General features: G+C 39.6%; 1 protein-coding gene and 1 long non-coding RNA gene across 3 annotated transcripts in view; one reads left to right on the top strand and one right to left on the bottom strand.

The window, feature by feature from the left end:
• Positions 1-820: 820 nt before the first annotated feature.
• On the bottom strand, positions 821-14,761 carry rgma (repulsive guidance molecule BMP co-receptor a). 2 transcript variants are annotated; one of them, XM_042411714.1, is made up of 4 exons: positions 14,167-14,761; positions 9,531-9,646; positions 6,228-6,745; positions 821-3,893 (listed from the first exon to the last, which is right to left on the bottom strand). In XM_042411714.1, exons 1-4 carry the CDS (start codon positions 14,178-14,180, stop codon positions 3,189-3,191), a joined length of 1,353 nt encoding a protein of 450 aa, XP_042267648.1. In that variant the 5' UTR covers positions 14,181-14,761; the 3' UTR covers positions 821-3,188. The 2 variants fall into 2 exon arrangements, with proteins under 2 accessions (XP_042267648.1, XP_042267649.1); XM_042411715.1 differs by lacking the exon at positions 14,167-14,761 and adding an exon at positions 9,765-10,273.
• LOC121897308 overlaps positions 9,620-22,093 on the top strand; it is a 67,285-nt gene continuing 54,811 nt past the window's right edge. Inside the window, exon 1 of the long non-coding RNA XR_006096219.1 lies at positions 9,620-9,767. This is a non-coding gene — a long non-coding RNA (uncharacterized LOC121897308). The remainder of the gene's footprint in view (positions 9,768-22,093) is intronic.

A 22,093-nucleotide genomic window follows, 5' to 3' on the forward strand; every position in this document is an offset into this window, starting at 1 on the left:
TATAAACCACGTATTGAGTGGTTATAAAGTGTTTTTTAAAGCTAAATAGGGGGAGTTAATGTAAATTGTTACCACAAAGTGTACAGATTTTAAATATATAAACTTGCCAATATTTTGTTTATGAAAACGCTCCATTTTTAGGTCGATCCCTGTGTTCCCTATTCTAAAATCTAAACAATGACCAGAAATTGCATTTATAAAATTTATATAGTGTGAACAGATAGTTCAACTTTAAAACTCATTTAAGATTTTTAGGAATAATATCTCAAATGGCATGTTGGTTAATTCTGTCATTATAATTGTAGGAGGAATATATTTCCTCTTGCATGCTACAATATTGCATCAAATATATGAAATACAATCAAAGATAGTTAATCTTAATCAAAGTGTGCATGAAGCTGTGATACAGCCATGACACGACACCTTTACAGGTCTGCTATTGGTCGATTCTGTGCTTGAGGGAGGGTATTATGGTTAGACATATATCATATTACTTATTTGACAACACTAAAGAGTCTCATCCTTAACTTTACTAAAAATTACCTTCAGCTACTCTATACAAAGCTTTTAAGTCCTACTTTTAATTTTAAAAAACTGACTGAAAAGTAAAAGGTGAGGGCCATTCTTAACACAATTTCTTAAGAAAATAAAGATATATAAACACTGGCCAAAGCATAGATATAAACATCTGCTGTCCTTCATCACTACATCTTTACAGCAGGGGGCAGTCACACACTGTTAACTGTATTAATTCAACACAAGTGGTGATTTTCAAAAAATGCTCTCAGGGAAGAAGCAAATGAGACAAGAGGGCACCTCATTAACAAGACATTTTCTTTTATTCAATAAATAATTTACATTATAAACAGCTGGCGTGTGACACCACATTTGCTTTTACATACAAACACAGTTTGATCTTTCTGGCATTTCCCGTTCAGCTATTTATTTTTTTATTCTTTTTTTTTTTATCCATTACAAGTCTGACACAGAATTTCAAACAAAGTAAGAGCTAAATGAAAAAGAAAACATAAAGTGCTTGAAACTCAAAAACATGAACACCCCAAAACACGTTCCTACATTCCCTTTCTAGCTAAGGTGGGCTGCATTCAGGACGTTTCACTTAGATTACAACCAAGTAAGCAAAAAGTGATGAATATGTGTGTGTATTGTTTTAGAATATTCTGTTCTGTGGTGTTCATGTTTTTGGCAAAATCCCTTTTAAAAATAAAAAAGGTTCACATTCACCAAAACATCGGATGTACAAAAACTGGAGTGATAAATTCAAACACAACTGGTAATATACAAATTAAAAACTCAACAACTCACAAAACATATGTACAATCTCACATTACACATGTAGAACCATATACTGTAAAACTCACAATACAAATTACATCTATTAACACAAGATTCAACATTACAATCATTTGTTTGTTTTTTTTTTGTTGTTGTCAAACTGCACCAATACATATTCCAAATAGCAGTAGTAAGGCCTGCCGAATACTTCAGTGTAAAGATAAATGACCATGAGACTGAGCCCGAGTAGTAACAGTATCTACTGGGATGACTTACACATTAGCAGATACTGTAGCTGGGAGCCAAAGTTCAAATGGAAAACCTCTCGTAGCAGGGAGTGTTATCACAAAACACAAGAAAAGCAAAGGTGAGACTGCGAAACAGAAACAAATGTTGCTTTTACAGTGTGTTACTGTCATTTTTCAAGAGCTGTTTGGCCTTAAATTCATACACGAACACAAATTATGTACAGTTAAGAATCCCCTAATGTGAATAGTTCTCTAAATAGACTGAAAGATGAAAATTCAGTTGTTAGGGAAATGTTGGCACAAGGGCTTGTTCTTTGGCAATGACTTAAGCCATGAAATCACGCCTACAGACATATGCTTATCATTTACTCACAAAGCCACAGTCTGGTCAGCACATTGGTAGTCTATAAAATGCTAAACTGACTAGAGGTGACGTCTTTACAGCTAGTATCAGTAACAGTATCTACACCACTGCTGAAATGGAGATTCAAATTCACAAAATGCTCAAAGAGATGCCTTTTTTTCTGCCCTTAAGTCATAGTTTGATTAGTTGATATACATTCTGTAAACGTTCTGAGTGCCTTAAACTAAATTTGTTCTTTTGCTTTCTTGTTAGCTACATTCACATTACAGACTTGAAATACAAACACTGTCTGATCAACATGTCAAGCTAAAACAATGGAGGGAACGGCAGTATGACACTGAGAATGGAAGTACAGATGAAGAGAGATATTTTTATCAGTTCCCTTTTGGGATTTACTACTTGGCTGATAGAGTCCATTTGAACAGACTGCAGAGCGCCTCATCTTTTCTATTTCTGAAATTCTGGGTGCAATATAAAGACATGGGAACTTTTTTTTTTCCCCCACTTGAGGTTGTTATCTCATTTCTGGGAACGCCTGCACCCAAAAACTCAAAATTAACCACAGACGCTGAATTCTGCACACATATTGTACTAATGCAAACACAAACACACACACACACATACACACACACACACACACACACACACACACATATAATCTAACAATATGACCCATTAATCTCCACAGCAGACAACTGGAGACGTTACTCTGACATCCTTTTGGCTGAGTGCTTCCTCCAAAAGGCTCAGGCTTTTCCAAAGCTGGAAACTAATCAAACATAGAGCTGCTTCTGGCCTAAGGTTAACAAAAGCCCTTGTCAGGTCCTCTCGCTTCGCCACATGAGCCACAGAGAGCCTCACTGGCTTGGCACCAATGAGGGGATCAGGGGAGGGAGGATCAGCAAACTCCTCTTTCTGCAAAAGATCATCTTGTCCGGCTTCCCATAGGCATGCAGCTCCAGTGAGAATGTGGGATTTAATCCCAGGTGGATATCCTGAGCTCTGGGGTAGCTGGACTCTCTCACCGCTGCTCTCTTCAAAGACCAGCCCTATGAACCAGCTAAACACATGTGATGATAGGTGAGAGCGCGGTGAACTCGCCTTGTCATTAGACTGAAGTCGAGACATGACAATACAACAAAAATGAGACTCAGGGCTGGCAAGCCACTGGTCACGTCAGACAGAACCAGAGCAGACGACTGAAGCTGATGTACGGCACGAGTACGCTACTCTGTAACACTCACTGACAGATACACCATGAGGATACTGTTGAAAAGTGACTATAGATGAATTGTGCAACACTCAATCCACAATAAGACAGCGAGAAGGTTAAGCAAGAAGAGCGAAAGTAAATCTTTGCCCCTCTGTGCCGCACTACTCATAAACGCATCCTTTTCATAGATGTGGTATCTGTTGCTGTTTGAATGGAGCATCTTTACATCCTCGAAGGCGTAGTAGGCTGCCATGGTGAAGTTTATGTCCCCAGAGGAGAGAAGGTCAAACACGCAGGACTGAAAATACAAGTCCTCCACCGGTAGCCGCTCTTTGCACTTGGCCTTTGCAGACTGGTAAGTAAAGCCGTGTGCGACGGAGCTGCTCCTCGTCCTGCCTGTGCTCTGGGCCTCCGCTGCTCGAGCCCTGAAGTTCCTGAAGTCGATGCGTTGGTTGGCAGGACAGCCGTGAAGACATAGGTACAAATCCTGGTTATCACCTTCCTCCACAGAGTTTACAACTTCCTCCGGCATCCGCACAGCAAAGGTCAAGTAGCGGCCTACCTGCCGGATCACTATGGTTGTTCCAATGTACCTGGCCTGAATCTCCACGTGCTGCCCTGGAACCTTCTCCACCACCCGCAGAGTGTTAGCCCCGTGCCGCTCCCCTCCGTTCTTGGAGCCATCAGCAAATGCAGCTGGCAGCTCATCTGTTTCTGCATGGTACATCTTCTGGTCCACACATTCCTGGAAATTCTTAAAGATGATTGTCAGCTGCAGAAGGGGAGAAAATAATAAACCTTATTAGCATTAAGCATGAATGATCAGATCTTTTAGCCTTTACATTTCTCACAAATGCGAGTATGCAGCCATTACTAGCTGTTTTTCTGGTCACATACAGAATCTTAGTAAACTGCTGTAAATGTAAACATCAGATTAAGAGGGAAGTGCTTATACTTCTGCATTAAGAACAAGTTTGTGCAATATGTGCCATCTACCCCACCACCCCACTTAAGTGTCACATTTCAGCACTGGCTCAACATGGGGGAGGCCAAGGTAAACGCCCTCAAAAAACACGAGTCTCGGCCATGTAAAATCAGGCCTCAGTTTGCAGACACAAAGACGATCCATTCATAGCGCTGAAAAACCTGCCTGTGAACCCCAGAACTATGCTCCAGGGAGTGGCGTCGGGCCAGGACTGAGCGATATACTCTGCAGCTAATTAAGTGAGACTGGTCAGGATTCTGCAAGCTTGGTTTCATCGGGACACCAATGAGCTATTGTCAGAGCAGCGATACCAGGACAGCCTAGGGACTCTGTTGTCTGCTCACTGGGGACAGAAGAGAGCCTACAGAATACTCTATTAGATCCACATATCATCTGTTGCACCACTTCTGTCTCTACTCCCTTAACCCTCGGCTATGTTTCCCACCTACATTAACTTCAATTTTTTTTTTCCTGGTTCATTTCTTAAGCTTTTAATGAAAACAAACAAAGCAAAAATGCTCCTATTATCCCATCATCAGAATGAAGATGGAAATAACCAGACAGTTTTATTTGCTGTAGCAGGAGAGAGCAACACAGAGCTCTGCTAATGCAGATCTTTTACCAGAAGGGTCTTGTTTGCACAGGTGGCACTGGCTGCTGCTGCCTTGTTTTCCCTTTGTCCAGAATCAAGATCTTAAAAAAGCCTCTGATTTGCTTCCAAGAACAGCAATATAAAAATGGCATTACTTTAAAAGCTAAAAAACACACAAATGCTTAATAGAGTATCATTAAGAAACCCTGATTACAGACAATTAGACTTTCTACAAATGTTAAGCACAAAGTCCCCTTATACCTAACTGGGGTACACAATCATTACTGTTAAAACTTCTCTGGACCAACTCTAAGTGAATTTGCCAACTACAACTACTACTGCATCTTTGTCTTTGACCTCAAGTTCTACTGAAAGCCATTTCAGGGACAAGCTAACCAATGTACCATTAAACACAACAACAATAATGAGAAATGCACTGCTGATAAAACTTTCAAAGAAAATATCTTATAATGCAGAGAAAATATCTGCAGTTTTGTGGATAGACAACATTGACTGTACTCAGTACGCTCTACACTCTAAGTAGGTCAAACATCAGCCTGAGCTGTCCGCTGTGGAAAGTGAAAATGGAGCCTCATGTTAACATTTGATGCAACACTGCTGTTATAATACTAACATATCATTTATAAGGCTTATCAAGATCTTAGCGATTGTTCAGGGCTGGGCTTCTTCATCTGTTATCATGGAGCACATCCAAACACTAACCAGAGTCCACAGTTTGAAAGACAACCAGACCTACAGCCGCTCTCACAGTCTGACCACATGAGAGAGGAGACTCACATATACAAAAATATGAACCGCATGATGTTTTGATACAGCACTGATGTTTATGGACCTGATACCAACAGAAAACAGAAGTGACAACTGACATGTAACAAACTGTACAGCTAAGGCTGCAACTAAAGAGTATCTTCATCCATGATTGATCTTTTTTTTAATCTTTTTTAAAATGATATAAAATGTGAGAAAATATTGAAAAATGCCAATGGCACTGTCTTAAGATTGCTTGTTTGATCCAACCAACAGTCCAAAACTCAAACATATTAAACATTAAACAATATAAAACAAGAGAAAAGCAGGAAATCTTCACATTTGAGAAGCTGCAACCAACAAATATTTGCCGTTTTGGCTTGACAAATGACTCAATTAGAGGTCAAACGATAAGTTGATGAATTAATCCACAACAGTGACTAATTTTGACAATAATGTGATCGTTACAGTAATTTTTCAAGCAAAAATGCCAAACACTGACTAGTTCCAGCTTCTCAGTTGTGATGATTTGCTGCTTTTCTTTCAAATTCAACTGAACATCTTTGGGATGGGTTGAGTTTTGGACTTCTGGTCGGACAAATCGAGCAATTTGAAGACGTCACTTTGGGCTCTGGAAATATGTTTTGGGCGTTTACTTAGGGTTAACACTGAATTGAGAAAATAAGTACCAGATTAATCAGTAAAGAAAATAATCATCAGCAGCCCTACAAGCAAACAGGAAGAACAGAAAGTGTCCCCACCTTGCTTGTGGCAGTTGCCATGGAGCCCGGCACCACAGGAGTGTTGGTCACCTGGACAGACAGGTATCTGTTGTGGATGAGCGGCCAGGCTCCTTCCACTTTACACGTCTGGAAATCGTCACCGAAGGTTCGGAGGTGCGGGTCTCCGAAGAAGCCACAGTGGGTGTAGTTAGGCGGTGCTGTGTTGCGCGGAATACTGCGCTCATAGTGACACACTTCCGGGCCATCGGAGCGCTCCTGGCTGTCCGGCAGGAGCGGCGTGGGTTGAGGAGGAAGTTGCGTCCGGGTGTGTGATTGAGATGTCGGCCCCTCCTTGGAGCAGTTGTGTTGGCTCATTAGATCCTCTATGCCATGCTGGGCCGAGTGGTACGCCAAGTCACCCCTGCAGGTACGTGCGGTCCGGCGTACGCAGCTGTTGTACGCTCGCAGCGCTGTGCAAAACTCTTCCTCCTGTCCAGAGTTTGAGGTGGAAGCCCAAAATTCGGAGTTACACTTGAGGATCTTGCACTGCAGACTCACTGTCAGGGAGGAACAGGATACAGTTTGAACAAAAGAAGCAAACCAGAGGCCACCATGTCATTTAGAAACATGACACGTACAAGTACACAGATAGTGCTCTAAATACAATCTGACTTGTTACTGATGATAGTTTATTACCACAGATTTACATAATATTCAAGTTAAAATGAGAATATTGAAGAACGTTGCCAACTAATCCTAATTTTTATTGTCTAATGCCCAAACAATCAACGTTGTTTCTCTTAAAGGCTGCAAATGTATCTTCAATTAAATATCTTACTTTGCTTATTATACATTAAATGATGCTCATGATCACAATAAAGCGGTGACTCTTATCTTTTCACAAAATAGTTTGGTTTTGTCAAATATTTGGTTACAAAATATAAAAAACCCTCCAAATGTTAGAATGAGAAAGGATCATTGAATGTTGCTATGAACTGTATAAGCACCATTAAAAAAGAAACCAAAAACTGTTTATAGCATGAAACATTATCTTTTTGAGCAAAACAAATAACAATTAAACCTCATAAGGAAAAGCAGAAAGCAGGTCTGGCTTTCTCTCAGGTCAACCTGGATATAAGGTAACCTCTTTGTTTATTGTAGAGAAGTGCACTTCCCTTTCACACCCAGTGGTTTTTGGTTTATGTACAATAAAAATCCTAATCTACACCTTCAGTGATAATAAACGTTGCTTGACTGGAGATTGTTGTCGCCGCCTTTAATGCCACATCCGGCAAACTCTTTACACAAAAGTTATTCAAACATTTCTCAGGATGCCCTGTTGCAACACCATGTTTGACTAGTATTACCTTCGACTAATAAAGCATTTATTTGAATGGGCTGTGAGAAGTTTCACCCAGTGTGTCCCAAGGGAGGGGGAGGGAGGAAGGGGCATATCAACACTTTGAAGTCACACTTAAAACAATATCTCTCCTGAAAGCTTCACCGCAGCTCTCTCCAACCCCCACAAACACACCGCTTCTCCGTTTACCACCCATTTGATAGATGGCAATAAACTAATCTTGATCTCAGCTATCAGTGCATTATCACTTCGTTGCTTAACGGTAAGTGACTTACGAGGAAAACTGATAAGGGTTTGGCAAATGTGCAAGGCTGCAAAAAGTGACCCACTGTTGTCATCCTGTTGTCAAATTACAAGGATATTATGTCATTTAAACACAGAAATGTGGGTTTATACAATTATATTACATTGCTACTATAGTGCATGCGACATTTTATGGGATACAGTTGTGTTTTCTTCCCTGAAGCATTTGAAAAATCTTGAAAACAGGTGCTTTGGTGTGCTTTAAAACATTTCAACAGCCTCATTCAAAACCATCATAATCCCTAAAACAAATGTGTTTCCTATAGTTTCAGTGGCAGCAATTTTAAGAAAAAACATCTCAAATTGCACTTCTCTGCTTTAGGATAAATAAATTTAAGGTAGAAGAAAAATAAAACAGCAACTTTCCAGGAGCTAGTGTGAAATACTGAAGCGTGTCCCATCCCCCAAACAAAACAAGCTTTGAGGGCTGCAGCAGCTCCAAAAAGACTTAGAAGTTTGGTCTGTCTTCTCAGATAAAACAACATACTTAACAGTAACTCGTAAATCTGCGCAAGCCTGTTCACTTTTAAAGCTGCTGTAATATTTTCCAAGCCCTCAATCTTTCCCAAAAGTCAGCACGGAAACACTTCGCCTTAAATCACTGTAATCTGGCATAGGGCTGAGCGATATGGACAAAATCTAATATTCAATCAATATTTTTGAACAAATACCTCATTATCGATATTGTGTCATTATTGAAGGGATGGTGCTTTCACAAAATATTTACACAATGAGATTTTTGATTAATAATCATTACCTATGTAGATTTAATGACTAAATGGGTAAAAACAAATAATAGAAAATGACATCAGTTTACTGTAATGCAGCCTTTAAAACAAGGAGAAAACAACACTTATGCCATATCATGATTTTGTGATATCCAAAATCTAAGACGATATCTAGTCTCATATCACGATATTGATATAATATTGATATATCGCCCAGCCTTAATCTGGTGTTACACTGTATTTGGTGACCCATCAGATTCTGTTACCTGCAGTGTTGGAAGAAGTACTCACATCCTTTACTTAAGAGTATCAATACCACAATGTAAAATGCTTGATTACAAGTACAAATCCTGCATTTAAAATCCTATTTTAAGTACTCTGGCACGGCCCAATTTTCTGCAAAATTAGTACTTTAAGTAAATTCAGTTGGTAATATTTCTATAATTTTACTTAAGTAGGATTTTAAATGCAGGATTTTTACTTGTAATTAAGTATTTTTACATTGTGGTATTGATACTTTTACTTAAATAAAAGGATGTGAGTACTTCTTCCAACATTGCAGGACACACCATCTGATAGGTCACCAAATCCAGTGCAACACCGGCTCAATCTGATCATTTGGTGGCATTTCTGATTGCTAAAATGCGAATTATACATATTTTTTTGCTATGTTTTTACGCAATTTGCGCACTTCAGCAAAAACTGCATCGTTTTTAGGAGTCTTAAGTACATCTAGTTCAATTTTAATATCAATAAAATAATTAACAGTCACTATAAATTAGCCAAAATAGTGCAACTTTGCTGCCCAACATGAAAAAGTAGTTGACGCCTCTGTGAAGATTTTTACATTTATAAAATCAACCTGTAGTTAATGAACACCGTAACGGGGGGAAACATGCTCGTTTACCACAGTTTGAACACTGATTTTAAGGGTATAAAGCTGCTTCTTACCGGAGGGGAAGAGTGACAGAAACACAGCGAGGACTCTGCACACTTCAAGCGCCGAGGGTCTTCCTCTTTTCCCCATAACCATCCATCCAGCTCGGGGTCGCACTTCACTCCTCTCCCTGGTCAAACCGGATTAAGGAAGAATGAGAAGAGTTACAACCGCTGATTCCTCGTTGAGAAAACACAGAAAGAGTCCATAAAAGAGGTCTGAAGTGGGTCCCGTCCTCTCATCACTACCTGGTAAGAAGTTTCTCTGTTGTTTTGTGTTTTTTGTTGTTTTTTTTTTGTTGTTGTTGCTTTGAGCGTTAACTCAGCGGCTGTGGCGGAGCTAGCTAGCTGACACTCAGTGCGGGGCAAAACGAGCTGAAAGCAGCCAGGCGATATATCTTCCTTTTAGGGAGTGTCGAGAAGGTGCAGCCTCTGTGGGCCAGCGGACACACTCAACCAATCACTGCTGCCTGTTGTGCCCTAAAAAACCCCCCTCCACCAGCTTCAAATTACATCTCAATGTGCAGACTTCTGCTCTTCGACGACCCACAAAGTGGCCATAATATGAGAAAGGTTGGATTTGCTGCTCAGATCACAACAGTCAGCTCAGTGTGGAGGAAAACTGGCCTCCGTCCACTGAGCAAGTGTGAGGAGATAAATGCTGAAGAAAGACTAAAAATCACTAGTAATCACAAAGAGCTGACCATTATCTGCTTCTCCTCTTCATTGCACAACATAACACTCCTCTTCATCATGTTGAAAGCTTCTATATAATATTTGTATCCATCTAAAATAACCTCTTCGACAAGCTCATGATGTGCAGTCTATCTATCTATCTATCTATCTATCTATCTATCTAAACATATCAAACTTTCTAGGCTGATTTTTTGGAGAATGTGGACAAAATGATACACAAGACATCTACAATATTTCCATTTAAATGGTGCAGCTGTGAAAAACATGGGGGTCATGTGGCTATGACTTGCCTGTTTCACTCATTTTGAGAGTTGGAACAAACTAACATATGATTAGGGCTGTAAACTAGCAATTATTTTCATTATCGACTGATCTGTAGTTTATTTTATTGATTCATTGTCTTGTCTGTCAAATGTCAGAAGATAGTTTTTTTTTTTTTAAAAAGTCCATCCCTCCTTCCTCAAAGTGACATATGCAAACTGTTTTATCCAACCAACAGTCCAAAACCACAAAATATTCAGTTTACAATCATACATGACTAAGAAAAGCATCCATTCATCATGTTGGACGCGCTGGAACCAGCTGACATTTGGCTTTTTTCCCTTATAAATGACAATTAGGCCTAATTGATTATCAAAATAGTTGTAGATTCATTTTCAGTTCATTTCACTTCTATGTACAACACTGTAAAACAGGGTAAAACAATCAATAACTTAAGAGATACAAAACCAGTCAAAAGTTTGGACACACTTTCTAATTCAAGTGAGTGGGAACGGGGGAACTGGATTAAAAGGGGTTAATAGGGAGGTTAAACTCCAAAACATAACCTATAAAATCAAACTGAATGTCAAAAGGTGGAAGTAACTCACTACATTCGCTCTTGCAGTCTTCTTCAGTGCAAACTTAAAGGTATTTTACTTGTCACCCACATTTCAGTCAGAGACTGGGACACTGTCCCTGTCAAAACAGCCATAATTTTGCGGTCACAAGTCCAAATTCCCAGAGCGAAACTCCACCCCACTAAGACATGTTCGACTATACACCCAAAAGACTCACATTATTCAGTCTAATTTACATGTTCAGTTGTATCTTCAGTGAATGTTATCTCCCTACATGCTTCAAATAATTCTCCATACCACCAGAATACTATTTTGATGGAGAAACACTATAAATTTCTTTATTTTATTTGAATGTGACTGATTTCTGAGTTCTACTGCCACATTTAAAGATATTCACTCTAAAGACTATAAGAATCAGCATTTAAAAACCCCAATAGGTTTCCCTGTAATTGTAGAAAGCAAACTCATCCTTAAGTTGTTAAAATCCCCACTTGTGTCTTTGTAAATATGGAAATATGGTACGTTTCTCTCTGCCTGATGGCTGCATTTGTAGTTAGATACAACATTTAAAGATTTACCCTAAAAAGGAAACAGTGAGCTCATAAAATATGATGTCTTGCTCTAGTTTCAACCACCCGGTACTGCATGAAATACATGTTCACAGGTTAATAATACCTGTTTACTAAAGGAGGACTTGTAATAGAATATTTTTTTACATTTTAGTTTAAAGGATTTTAACATATTTCCACCAATACTCAGGCAGAACACCACCACGCTGATATTTCAGTTGTACAAATGACACATTACTCTTGTCTTTCACTGTCATTTCAACTCAAACTCTACCACACAGATGGCAGCATGTTCAGGTTGTGGCTGGTTGTATTTTTCCATAGAGCGGTGAATGTCTTTGTGATTGCTGTCCCTCTCATGGGTGATGGATACGCTCGTGTACAATGAGGTCTGAGCCTACACATGTTTTCAACAAGGGTGGCCCTGAACAGCCTGATTTCCACCTCTAATACACCAGGGTATTCACATCTGAAATGAATGACTGCAGCTGAAAGGTATAAGCATGAATTGTGGAACACAACACAATTGTCAAGCTTTTTTTTTGGCTTTTGGCATCAACACTGTGGATGTGACAGCAAAGTAAGGAATGACACTGTCCTAAAAATACTCCAGGTGCTTTGATGCAGACATCTTTAAAACTGATTCACATGTTAATGGGCTGTTGGTTTCTGTATGTCTGAAAAATAGATGGTGCAGATAGTCTGACATCTTCACCTGTTGCAGTGATGCAGACTCAGGTACAATATGTTTGTGTATTAACATACACGTCTTTTTACACAGACAATTAGTCGACTAATTGGTTGTTAAACATTTGGTCGACTAACAAAACGATTAGTCAGTTTGTCATTTTATGGTCTTTTAATGGGAATAAGCTGACAGTAATTACCTGGAAATGATAGTCACATCTCTGTTATTACAATAATAGTCCCATATTAGCTTTAGTCTCAATTAAGCGCTACATGTTTCGAGATGGATGACTGCAATCTGACAAACTGCTGTATTTGACAGATTTTTTATATAAATCAATGACCAACGACTACTTTGAAGTCCACAATACATTTCTATTGGCAGCTCTTTATTCCTTCTTCTGAATCAGAAATATCTACTATATGATTTAGTCGATTAAAAGATCAACAGAAAATTATTCGACAGCCATTTTTCTAATTAATTTAATCTGTTATCAAGCAAAAATGTCAATTTACTGGTTCCAGCCTCTGAAATGTGAGTTTTCACTGTATTCCTCTGTTTAATATCATGGTAAGATGAACATCTTTGGGCTTTGGGCTGCTGTTCGGACAAAACAAGCAATTAGCAGACGTCACCTTTAGCTCTGGCTTGTGATAGCCATTATCTACTATTTTATAAGTGTTTTATAAGTGATTAATTGATAGTGAAAATAATCTTTAGCTGCAGTCTGAATTATAATCACAAATGTGATCACAAAATCCTCCAATCCAAATTAGGTAACAACCATTAACCTGTTATAATGAGCATTGGCTGTTTGTCATTTTTATATAATAATATGAGTGACTGACTGATCAACAGAGTGTCTGATTGTTCAATTTGGTCTTAATTGATTAGTTTTATATATAAGATCATTCACATTCACTGGATCACAGTGTACTGAAATGACAAACCATCTAAAATTGAGGGAATATTCACAATTTTACATCAGGCAGACCTTGTGCTTCACATGCTGTAACAGGTAAAGGTGACATGATATGACAATAAAACATCTCCATAAATCCAGCAGGTATAATCACATTTATGGTAGGCTGCTCTAAAATATCTGATATCACCTGTCAAACCTCCTCTTACATGATTTACAACAGGAACCATTTTGACATATTGATACACTAACTATGGTATAATATGAGTAATATATTAGTGAACACTCTTTTGCGGTGTAAACTGTGTGCACCAGCCTACACCCCCCACCCCCCCACCCCCCCTTTTGCATCTGTATTGACAGTCACAGCGGACTCATCTTCTTTTTTCCCAACAGATGGCGCTTGTTATTGAGTTCTGATATGAACCCCTCAAATCATGACACTAACGCACATGGCATTATGAGGACAACCAAACCTGTCATTAAATTTGAGCTTTATGGACAGCTCTGTTATTGATCTAATTGCAGCTGTCATGCAATTGGGATGTTTTAAAAAGGTGAAAAAAATCTGCAGCCAGCAGGCGCATATGTCCTGTTTCTCTGCTCTGAATATCACCATAAATTCCCTGCCAGATAAAAGTAGCTTCCACAGCATTTCTTTTAGGGAACAGATGTAATGAATGTTGACAATATGATGAATAAAACAGTGCTTCTCTCTATATCCTCCAGGAGTGAGCCAATTGAATACAGTTTCCATCAAATTCAGTTTTCTTGCGTGACAGGCAGCAAATGGATCAAGTTCTTAGTTCAATATTGCAGAAATCCAGCTCTCCTGACTGCACAGATGGGTGTAAAAAAAGACATATTTTAGGATATAGAGACATAGTTGAAAACTCAGATAACGCTGGCTAAAATTCAGAATAAGTCTCAGACAAACCTTGGCGACTGCATGGGCTCTCCGCGACTCTGGAGTCCTGCAGGGAACCCGGAGGACAGCGAACAGGAGCGAGAGGAAACAGACTCCTTAAAAAAAAAATCTACCCCCTTAAAAAAAAAAAAAATACACGTCTTGTGTGTCACAGTAATCCGAAATTAAACGCACTCAGTAGCTTTCTGAGTGTAAAATCCGCCAATCTGCACATGATGTCCACCGACCAGCTTCCTCCCGAGTCTCCTCTGCGGTGAAATGAAAAGTGCTTTTTTTTTCTCCTCTTAGTTGGGATTCATCTGAGCAGCCAATTCTTCTCTAGCCGGCGGACTCAGAACACTTCAGCCATTGCTTTACTCACTGGACTATCAGTCGATCGGAAAGGAGACATTATGATAGATTAAGTCCAGTAATTGCCCTCATCCGCGCGTCGAATCCAAATTGTTAGTTATGGTTCGACGTCGGAGAGAGAGAGAGAGAGAGAAAAAAGCCTGAGGGCAAAACTGCTGCTGCTGTTGCTGCTGCTGCTGCTGCGTACGGCCAGATCCGCTGTCTGGATGTTGTGAAATGGCTAGTTAGAAAGTGTGAGAGAGACAATGATCGACTCTGCATGACGCCTCTGGGAGCCCCACATCTCCGCAGTGAACCCCTCTTTCCAGCTAGTTTTTTTTTTTTCCTCAGATGTTTTGAGAGAAGGAATGTCCTCAGATTAGGTGGGAAAACAAGCCAATATTGAGTTTTACAGTGGGTTTTTTTTATTTAAAAGCAAGAGAAACTAAATCTATATTTTGTCAGCATTGATCAACTTCAATGAAACGTCATTTTCTTGAAAGGTGGTGAGGTTATTTTGGTTTATTGTAAGGTTTAAACTGCAGTAGGATGCAAGTTTCTGCACCTTTGACAACAGAAGACAAGATTTCACAACTGCTACTCCCTATGCACTTATTAATTTGTGACACTGATTGCCAACAAACAGCCCCATTGTTGGATCTATACCCTCGCCAGATAACCTTTAGCAGCCCCTCGTCTCTGGAAATCACAGGTTGGAAAAAGACAAATCCATAATAATCAGGATTTAATGGAGGATCAGATGGACAAACACTTTGCAGCCGGGGGAGGGGTGGTGGTGGTGGTAGGGGGGGGGGGGGGGGGTCGCTGTGGTACACTCAAAAGCAGAGAGGGCTGCATGGAGGCTGCACCTGTGTTTTAGGATCAGGCTGCATGCAGGAAAATACCACCACAACCCCCCCTCCTACAACCACCCCCTCACCCCTCCTTCCTCTCCAAGCCTCCACTCCTTACAACACAACCGCCTCTCTCTGCTCCAGTTTCTCTCTGATGAGAAGAAATCCATCACATCAGGGAGTGCACAGTGTCTGACAGAAGCAGCAAAATGACCAGTTTAGTATTCTTACTATCTGCCAAGCTGCAAATCGACACACACGATCCAGCAGAACCACAGTCAGAGATGAAAACCTTTCTGTGATTTCACCTTCTGGCACAGACTGGACTGAGCCATCACATTACATCATCCTATTTGTGTATCCAGCAAGAAACTGACCCCTGTAATCCACTCGTTTACTATCACAGCCCGGACCTGCCCGCTCCAGATGGCCACTGAGAGGCAGCGTATTTTACATTAATGTAACACAAGAACATGAAAGAGTGACACCCCAGTGTGAAAAGAATGGTTTTTTTAGTGGTGCCGGATGCCGGCCCCATCTCAAACACAGCTGGTGTACACGCTGCCTTGCTGAGGTATTATGGCAAGTTAACATACAGATCTGCTTTACATATCACCGGATTAATAAATCGCTTTGATTTTTTTTCCATGCTACAGTTCAGTTTCTGCTTCTTTTTACAGAACAAATCAGTGACCGTCAGCTGTGTAACCATTAAAGGCCCAAATGAAAGAAGCATTCAGTAATTCCTACCCTTGGGGTTCTCTGTGATTGCCTTTAGCGGCCTGTGATTTGGTCCATAATAAAAATCTGTTAAAGTCAGAGTGCCTCAGCAAATTAAAGTAGAGGTCGAAAGAGGAAGCTGAAGAAAGAGAGCAGAGACAGAGAGCAGGATGTTCCTGCACCAATGTGAAAAAGATTACAAGCTGCTTGATCCTGGCAGGAACATTTATTTTTAAAACCTTGTGTTAGAGAAAGAATACATATCCAGACTGACTTTACTCTGACTTTTCCTGAAATTGCTGCTAGTTTTCTGTGACATGATTAATTGCAAAATCGCAAGTTTACAGCACTTAACAGAGTCATTGAAATCTTGCTTCCCTATCCAGTGAGTTGGATTTCGTCAGATCATCAACTTCCCCTTTGTTGGGTCAAAAGTTCACTGTTCAATCATCATTTCTGCCGTTGATCATAAATTTATCATAAACCTGGCTTATGGACACAGTTTGTTTTTATTCTCAGACAAAGCTTCGCATATTGATCGATATCATTTCAGGTTTGATCATCTGTATGTTTCTGTATGTTTCAGGCAAATTCTGAACTCTAGAAATACACATCAATAAGAATTGGCAGTTGAATAAATTCTCAACGACTGACCACATGTTGGGAGTGGATGACATTACGAAAGACATGCGGGAAACTATCCAGCAGTTGCAGGATCTCTGAGTCAGACATGGATTAGTAAACATCATATGCTCTTACTGACCTTCCAGTTGCCATTTGGACTCCTGCAGCATAACAATTAGCCCGTCACAGTCTGTTGTTTAAGAGCTGTCATACTACAGTGTGTACAGATACCTCAGAGAGACTGGAAAGGGCTGTTTGAGATAAACACACATCCTCATGTCAGGTGACCTTGTTCTGAAAGAGATATGTTAACTTATTTCACTCTATTTTGAAAATATGATTAACCCTTTTTCACATGGATTCATACATTTTTCTTCACAAATACAACCTGAAAAAACAACAGAACTTATTTAGCTTGAAAGGGATATTTACAACGTTTAAGAAATCTGTTTAGTTGCAAATATCGCAATTCTTTTTAATGATACCGCTTCCTAGTAATGCTGCCAAGTTAATGGCCTTCCTGTGACATGCCGTAGCTTATGCGCTGTATGTAGTACTGTACTTATGTGTAATTTATAGAAACGGTTCTGCTCTGTTGACTTAAAAAGTAATGGTTACAACTGTAACAAAAACTAATGTCTATCTGCTCCTTTAAATGAGGCTGACCTCTGATTGTGTTCTCCACACACCAAAAGACGTGACCACAGTATGAAATAATATCCATTCATGTAGGAATCGTGCACATATCATATATATCAGCAGCAATATTCAGTGTTACAAATGAACCTTTGTTATTGCTTACTTCTTCAAAAGGCAATTACATGTGAAAAATGTTACACTGTTAACCAGTGCGAGTGCCTTGGTATTCAGTTAAAGTACAAATAGACTAGATGTATGTTTCATGTACATGATTGACATTTAAAAGGAGCATCCAGCAGCACCGTCTTTAGTAATAAGGTGTGAGCGTGAATTCAAAAAATTCTATTAAGAGGTGATGTGTGGGGCTCAGACACTGTGTGGAATTACTGCCACAGTCAGTAACAATATGAATGCAGGAAGCTTGCAAATTGGCCCGATCGTGCACACAGAGGGAATGGGCCTGAATGTGTAAACCCTCATTACAGAATCTCCTTTCTCATTTAAGCAGAGAAGGTGAGCTTTTTTTTCTCTCGCTCTTGAAAAGCCAGACTGCAATCCAGTGAGAATTATGCACACTGTTTAATTCCAGACATGGACCGAACTAGACAGAGTGTGTACAGACTGCAAGGCAGAACTGATCTCAGTGAAAGACACGACACATCAAGCCAAATTTTAGGGAGGATCATTAGTGAATGAATAACTGTTTTAGACCATGAATGATCATCACAATTTTGCACCTGACAGGGTTTTTAAAAAACATGCTGGTGAGCAGCCATGACTGCATTAGCATGCAAGATGCCATAAATGCATGCAAGAAAATGGAGGCTTATCTCAATAAAACAGCTGCCTTTTTTAATTTCCTGCTTCTGAAATTCTGCGCAAAAAAAGTGAATGACTATCTAAATAGTCAGTTTATGAATATGAAATTAAATAAGGTTTTATTCCACGCTGTGTGACAATCCTTTCTGTCAATTTAATTTAAAGTAATTCACCACTAATCAGTTCCAGAAATAATAAACAATTTTGGCATTATGCCTATATTTTTTCCTTCATTGCCATAAAAACAATTATTAGATTTTTTTATTTTGCATTTTACACAAACAATGGAAATAGATGTGACAATGCTAACTCTCAGCTAGTAAAAATTCAAATTATAAAATTGTGTGGATTACATTAATTCATCAGAATAATGTTTAAGATAACAAAAATCTGTATCTTCTTCTTTATTGGGAAAAAATGAGATCCTTCACTTTCACAGCTGTCATGGCAGCACTGTTCAGTGTGCTTGAAATATTGTATTTCTGTGCTGCAGATCGACAACACAAAGCAACTTTCTGTGTTTGAATGGTTTCCTATCAGAGCCAGTATTTTCTCTCCATCTAAACTCTGGTTATCATCCTTGACCAGTGTAAAGGCAGAGTGATAACACAGACAAAAACACAGAGAAAATGTATACAACATCACAACAAACTGATTCTCAGTCCAGCTATTGTGAGTAAATGCTACCAGTGTCTGAATGCTGGAAAATAAGCAGCCAGTCTGAATTCTTTTCCAAGCTCTTTTATGTCTTGGCTTCTTCTGCTTGGTTGTTGAACTTTACTAGTGTCCTGTAGAGTTGTCCTGTATGCACAGCTGCAGGGGCTTCGTCCTGCCCTTCCTTTTGTCCCATCTTGTCACAATAGCTGCAGTGAAAAGCTCAAGTTTTTGCAGGTGCTAGCAAATTATCGGCAGCCCCAAAATCACTTTGCAGCTCTCATGTTTTGGCAATAGTGAGAGATAGAAATTAGGATGATTCCTTGCGATGCACAGGAAAATCAGATGCATCTGCATTATTATATGTAATAAAAAAAAGAGAGAGAGAGAGCTAGAAGCAGCTGCATTTTGCTTGTTAAAAATACAGCAGGACTGAAATCTAATAAGACACCGTCTAAAATTATTTTCTAACCAGTCCACCGACCAGTAAATCTTCAGCATTATGGCTCACAAGTTTTTCAAGGATCACCTTTAGCCGCAGCTGCTTCTAGCCTTCTGTCTTTACTACTTTGACCACACACATTGACTTTAAAGTTCCCCAGCCAAGCTAGCCGCTTCTACGAATCCCTCAAGTTGCTCCATTTCACATTTTCCTACACTTAATTCCTTTCAAATTATTATTTGTTGCAAATATGACCATTTGTGGATATAAAACTTTAGAGCCATTCATGCCAATATCTGTGCAGTAAAGTAGATTTAATTTGTAATATGAATTGGCAGTCTTTTCTCAGTTTGAGCCATTATCATGGGTCAGGTGCTCGATAAAATTTTAGGACAATCCATCCAAGAACACAATTGTATCCTTTTCCAGTGAAGGGAAGATGAATTTGCAATTCTAGGGCCTAGACAAGGATAATTTCCATGCTGAAATATTTATAGTCTCTGTAAAACTGTTGAAGGGTGGAATTCAGTGGTGGCTGAAAGAATAGATTAATTTGAAAGATGGATGCTATCTCTTCAACGGGCCAAAGAAGACCAATTCCCATTCGATGCTCCCAAACATTTGGAAATGCTTCTTGTATTGTTGTTGTAGACAGCTGGGCCACGGCGCTGTACGTGATCCATGTTCATACCATATGCAGCCTTGTAGTCTACTTCATCTTTGTAAAGTGTGCTGTGGTTCATTAATGAGCTGCGGAAATGTCAACGCTTTGGGTTCAGATTAATTGAAGAGCCCATGGACGTCTAATTACAGGAAAAAGACTTACAGATATCCCCCAGCCCTCTGAGACAGTAGACCTTTCCCTCGGGCTAAATGATGCTGTTATTGATCATTATATGTAAAATGATACTGTAATTTCTCTGTCTAGGCTATAGAAGCAGGTTAATTGGATCAGACCTTAAAAAAAAAAAGAAAGAAAACATTGGTGCTGAACAAGCTATAAAGACGCCTTAGCTCGAGGATTGTGCTTAATATGCAATGAGGTTAATTAACAGTGAATTGAACGAGTGTGGAGCTCCAACAGTCTGGCCCTGTCCTCGCAGCTGGAGAGGCGATGTCATCTGGTGTTTGGTCAGGTGTTTGTTGAGCAGTGGAATGATGATGGAGGCTGTTGATGTTTTACTGACACCTCGCACAGCGTGGCTCTCCTGAAAAGTTGTGAAACAGGAGGAGACTCGAACCCCCCCTCTGAAAAAAATCCCAATGCCAGAGCCAAAATAACATCAGTGAGTCATAGTTGCCTTCAGGCCACGTTGACTTTATCTCCTCTGTCTCAACATGCAGGCAGGTCCGCTCACCAGTAACTTTAATTAAAGCTAGAGTGGGAGTCACCGCATATTTAACCTCATCGTAATTTGTCTGTATGACTGTACAGTTTAAAAATTTGATAAGAAATGCTGTCTCCTTTTCAAATCAAACTTCAGTTGTGGTCCACGGTCAGTTCGCCCGAATCATATGAGGAGTTATGTGCTAATATTTCAATTTTTGCGACCGTTTTCAGATGACTGTGTAATAAAGCTGAATTTATTAGCAGTTGATTTATGACCTCTACTCTTCAAGGTGCAGTTACTGTAAGTTGCACTTTGTAAGGGAAAAAGATTGAAAGTGAATGGTGAAAAGAAAAAGGTTTTCATGACTAATGACTAGGAAAAGTCTGATTCAGCCTTTATGCCTCTACTTGCCCATGTATTGTCTACATTTCCTCTCATTTGTGCCAATCAAAGCAAACCGAGGAAGAAAAAGACCTTCGGCTGTTGAAAATGCAATGATATGACAAATGACATATTGGATAAAATAGGTTCCCTTTTATGTATAGCTATCACATGTCCCGACAGACACTTGGTAAAACTGTCAGGACATGTAAATCAACTAAACCTTTGGCTGCAAAAAGAAAGAAAGCAGAAGAATATCAGTGAAAAGTACTTCAATAATCAATGCAGTCAGTTGTTCATAGTGGTGTAATATAGTACATCCATCAACAGGTACGTATTGAAAATAAGCGCCTATGCTAGGCTTAAACAGCATGCACTGTTCTTTACCTGTGCAACCAGTGAAATACTGCTCTGCCAAATTAGCTTTGAGGGTAGAAAAGAGTCCAAGAAGGCATGTAGGTACAGTAACTGAGAATATCCATGACAGGAAACTGTGATATCACAAGCTTTGCACCGTTGGTTAAAGGCACACTACTTGAATAACGCAGCACAACCACATTAAATGGTGCTTAGGAAAAAAACATTTCCAATTAAATGGTTGTTTTTTACATATCACAGTCCCGATCAAGGAAATAAAATTTCCCCTGAAGCCACAGTTGGCAGGTCTTTGTGATCAGAGAGCCCAAAGCTTTGCTACTGCCTCTTCTCAGTCGGCTGGAAGCACCCAGGCACACACTTAGCACACCGCTATTATGTCAAGCAGTCTGATAGTAGCTGGAGCTGCCACTTAAGCTTTACTGAAGGTGTGAGGAGCCATTAGCAGGGCTGCACATTCAAAGGCAAGCAAGTTGTTTTTTGTGCACAAGATGAACAGGAATGTGGGAACAAGCTTCCCTTTTAATTTCTGAATGTAATCAAATATCACAGCCCTCTGATATCATTACATTAATACTCTCTGCGTCGAGCAGGAGACAGCGTCTTTGTGCTTTCAAAGGTAGTGAAGGTTTCCATTTGGCACAAACTGGATGAACTAGCAGCATCGAGGTGAGACCTAAAGTTCTGAATGTGGTGACAGAGATTAGACTACATTCCTGCGAAGGAGGAAAATGCATGGCCTTCCCTTTCCTCAGAATATCAAACCA

Source organism: Thunnus maccoyii, chromosome 5 (genome assembly GCF_910596095.1).
Source record: "Thunnus maccoyii chromosome 5, fThuMac1.1, whole genome shotgun sequence".
Taxonomy (NCBI): Eukaryota; Metazoa; Chordata; class Actinopteri; order Scombriformes; family Scombridae; genus Thunnus; species Thunnus maccoyii.

Bases quoted from the DNA above. Each gene is read 5' to 3' on its own strand.
- rgma (XM_042411714.1), bottom strand. The intron at 6,746-9,530 runs GTAAGAAGCAGC...CCTCCCTGACAG, and splicing joins TCTGTCACTCTTCCCCTCCG to TGAGTCTGCAGTGCAAGATC. The intron at 3,894-6,227 runs GTGGGGACACTT...CCCCTTCTGCAG, and splicing joins TGGCAACTGCCACAAGCAAG to CTGACAATCATCTTTAAGAA.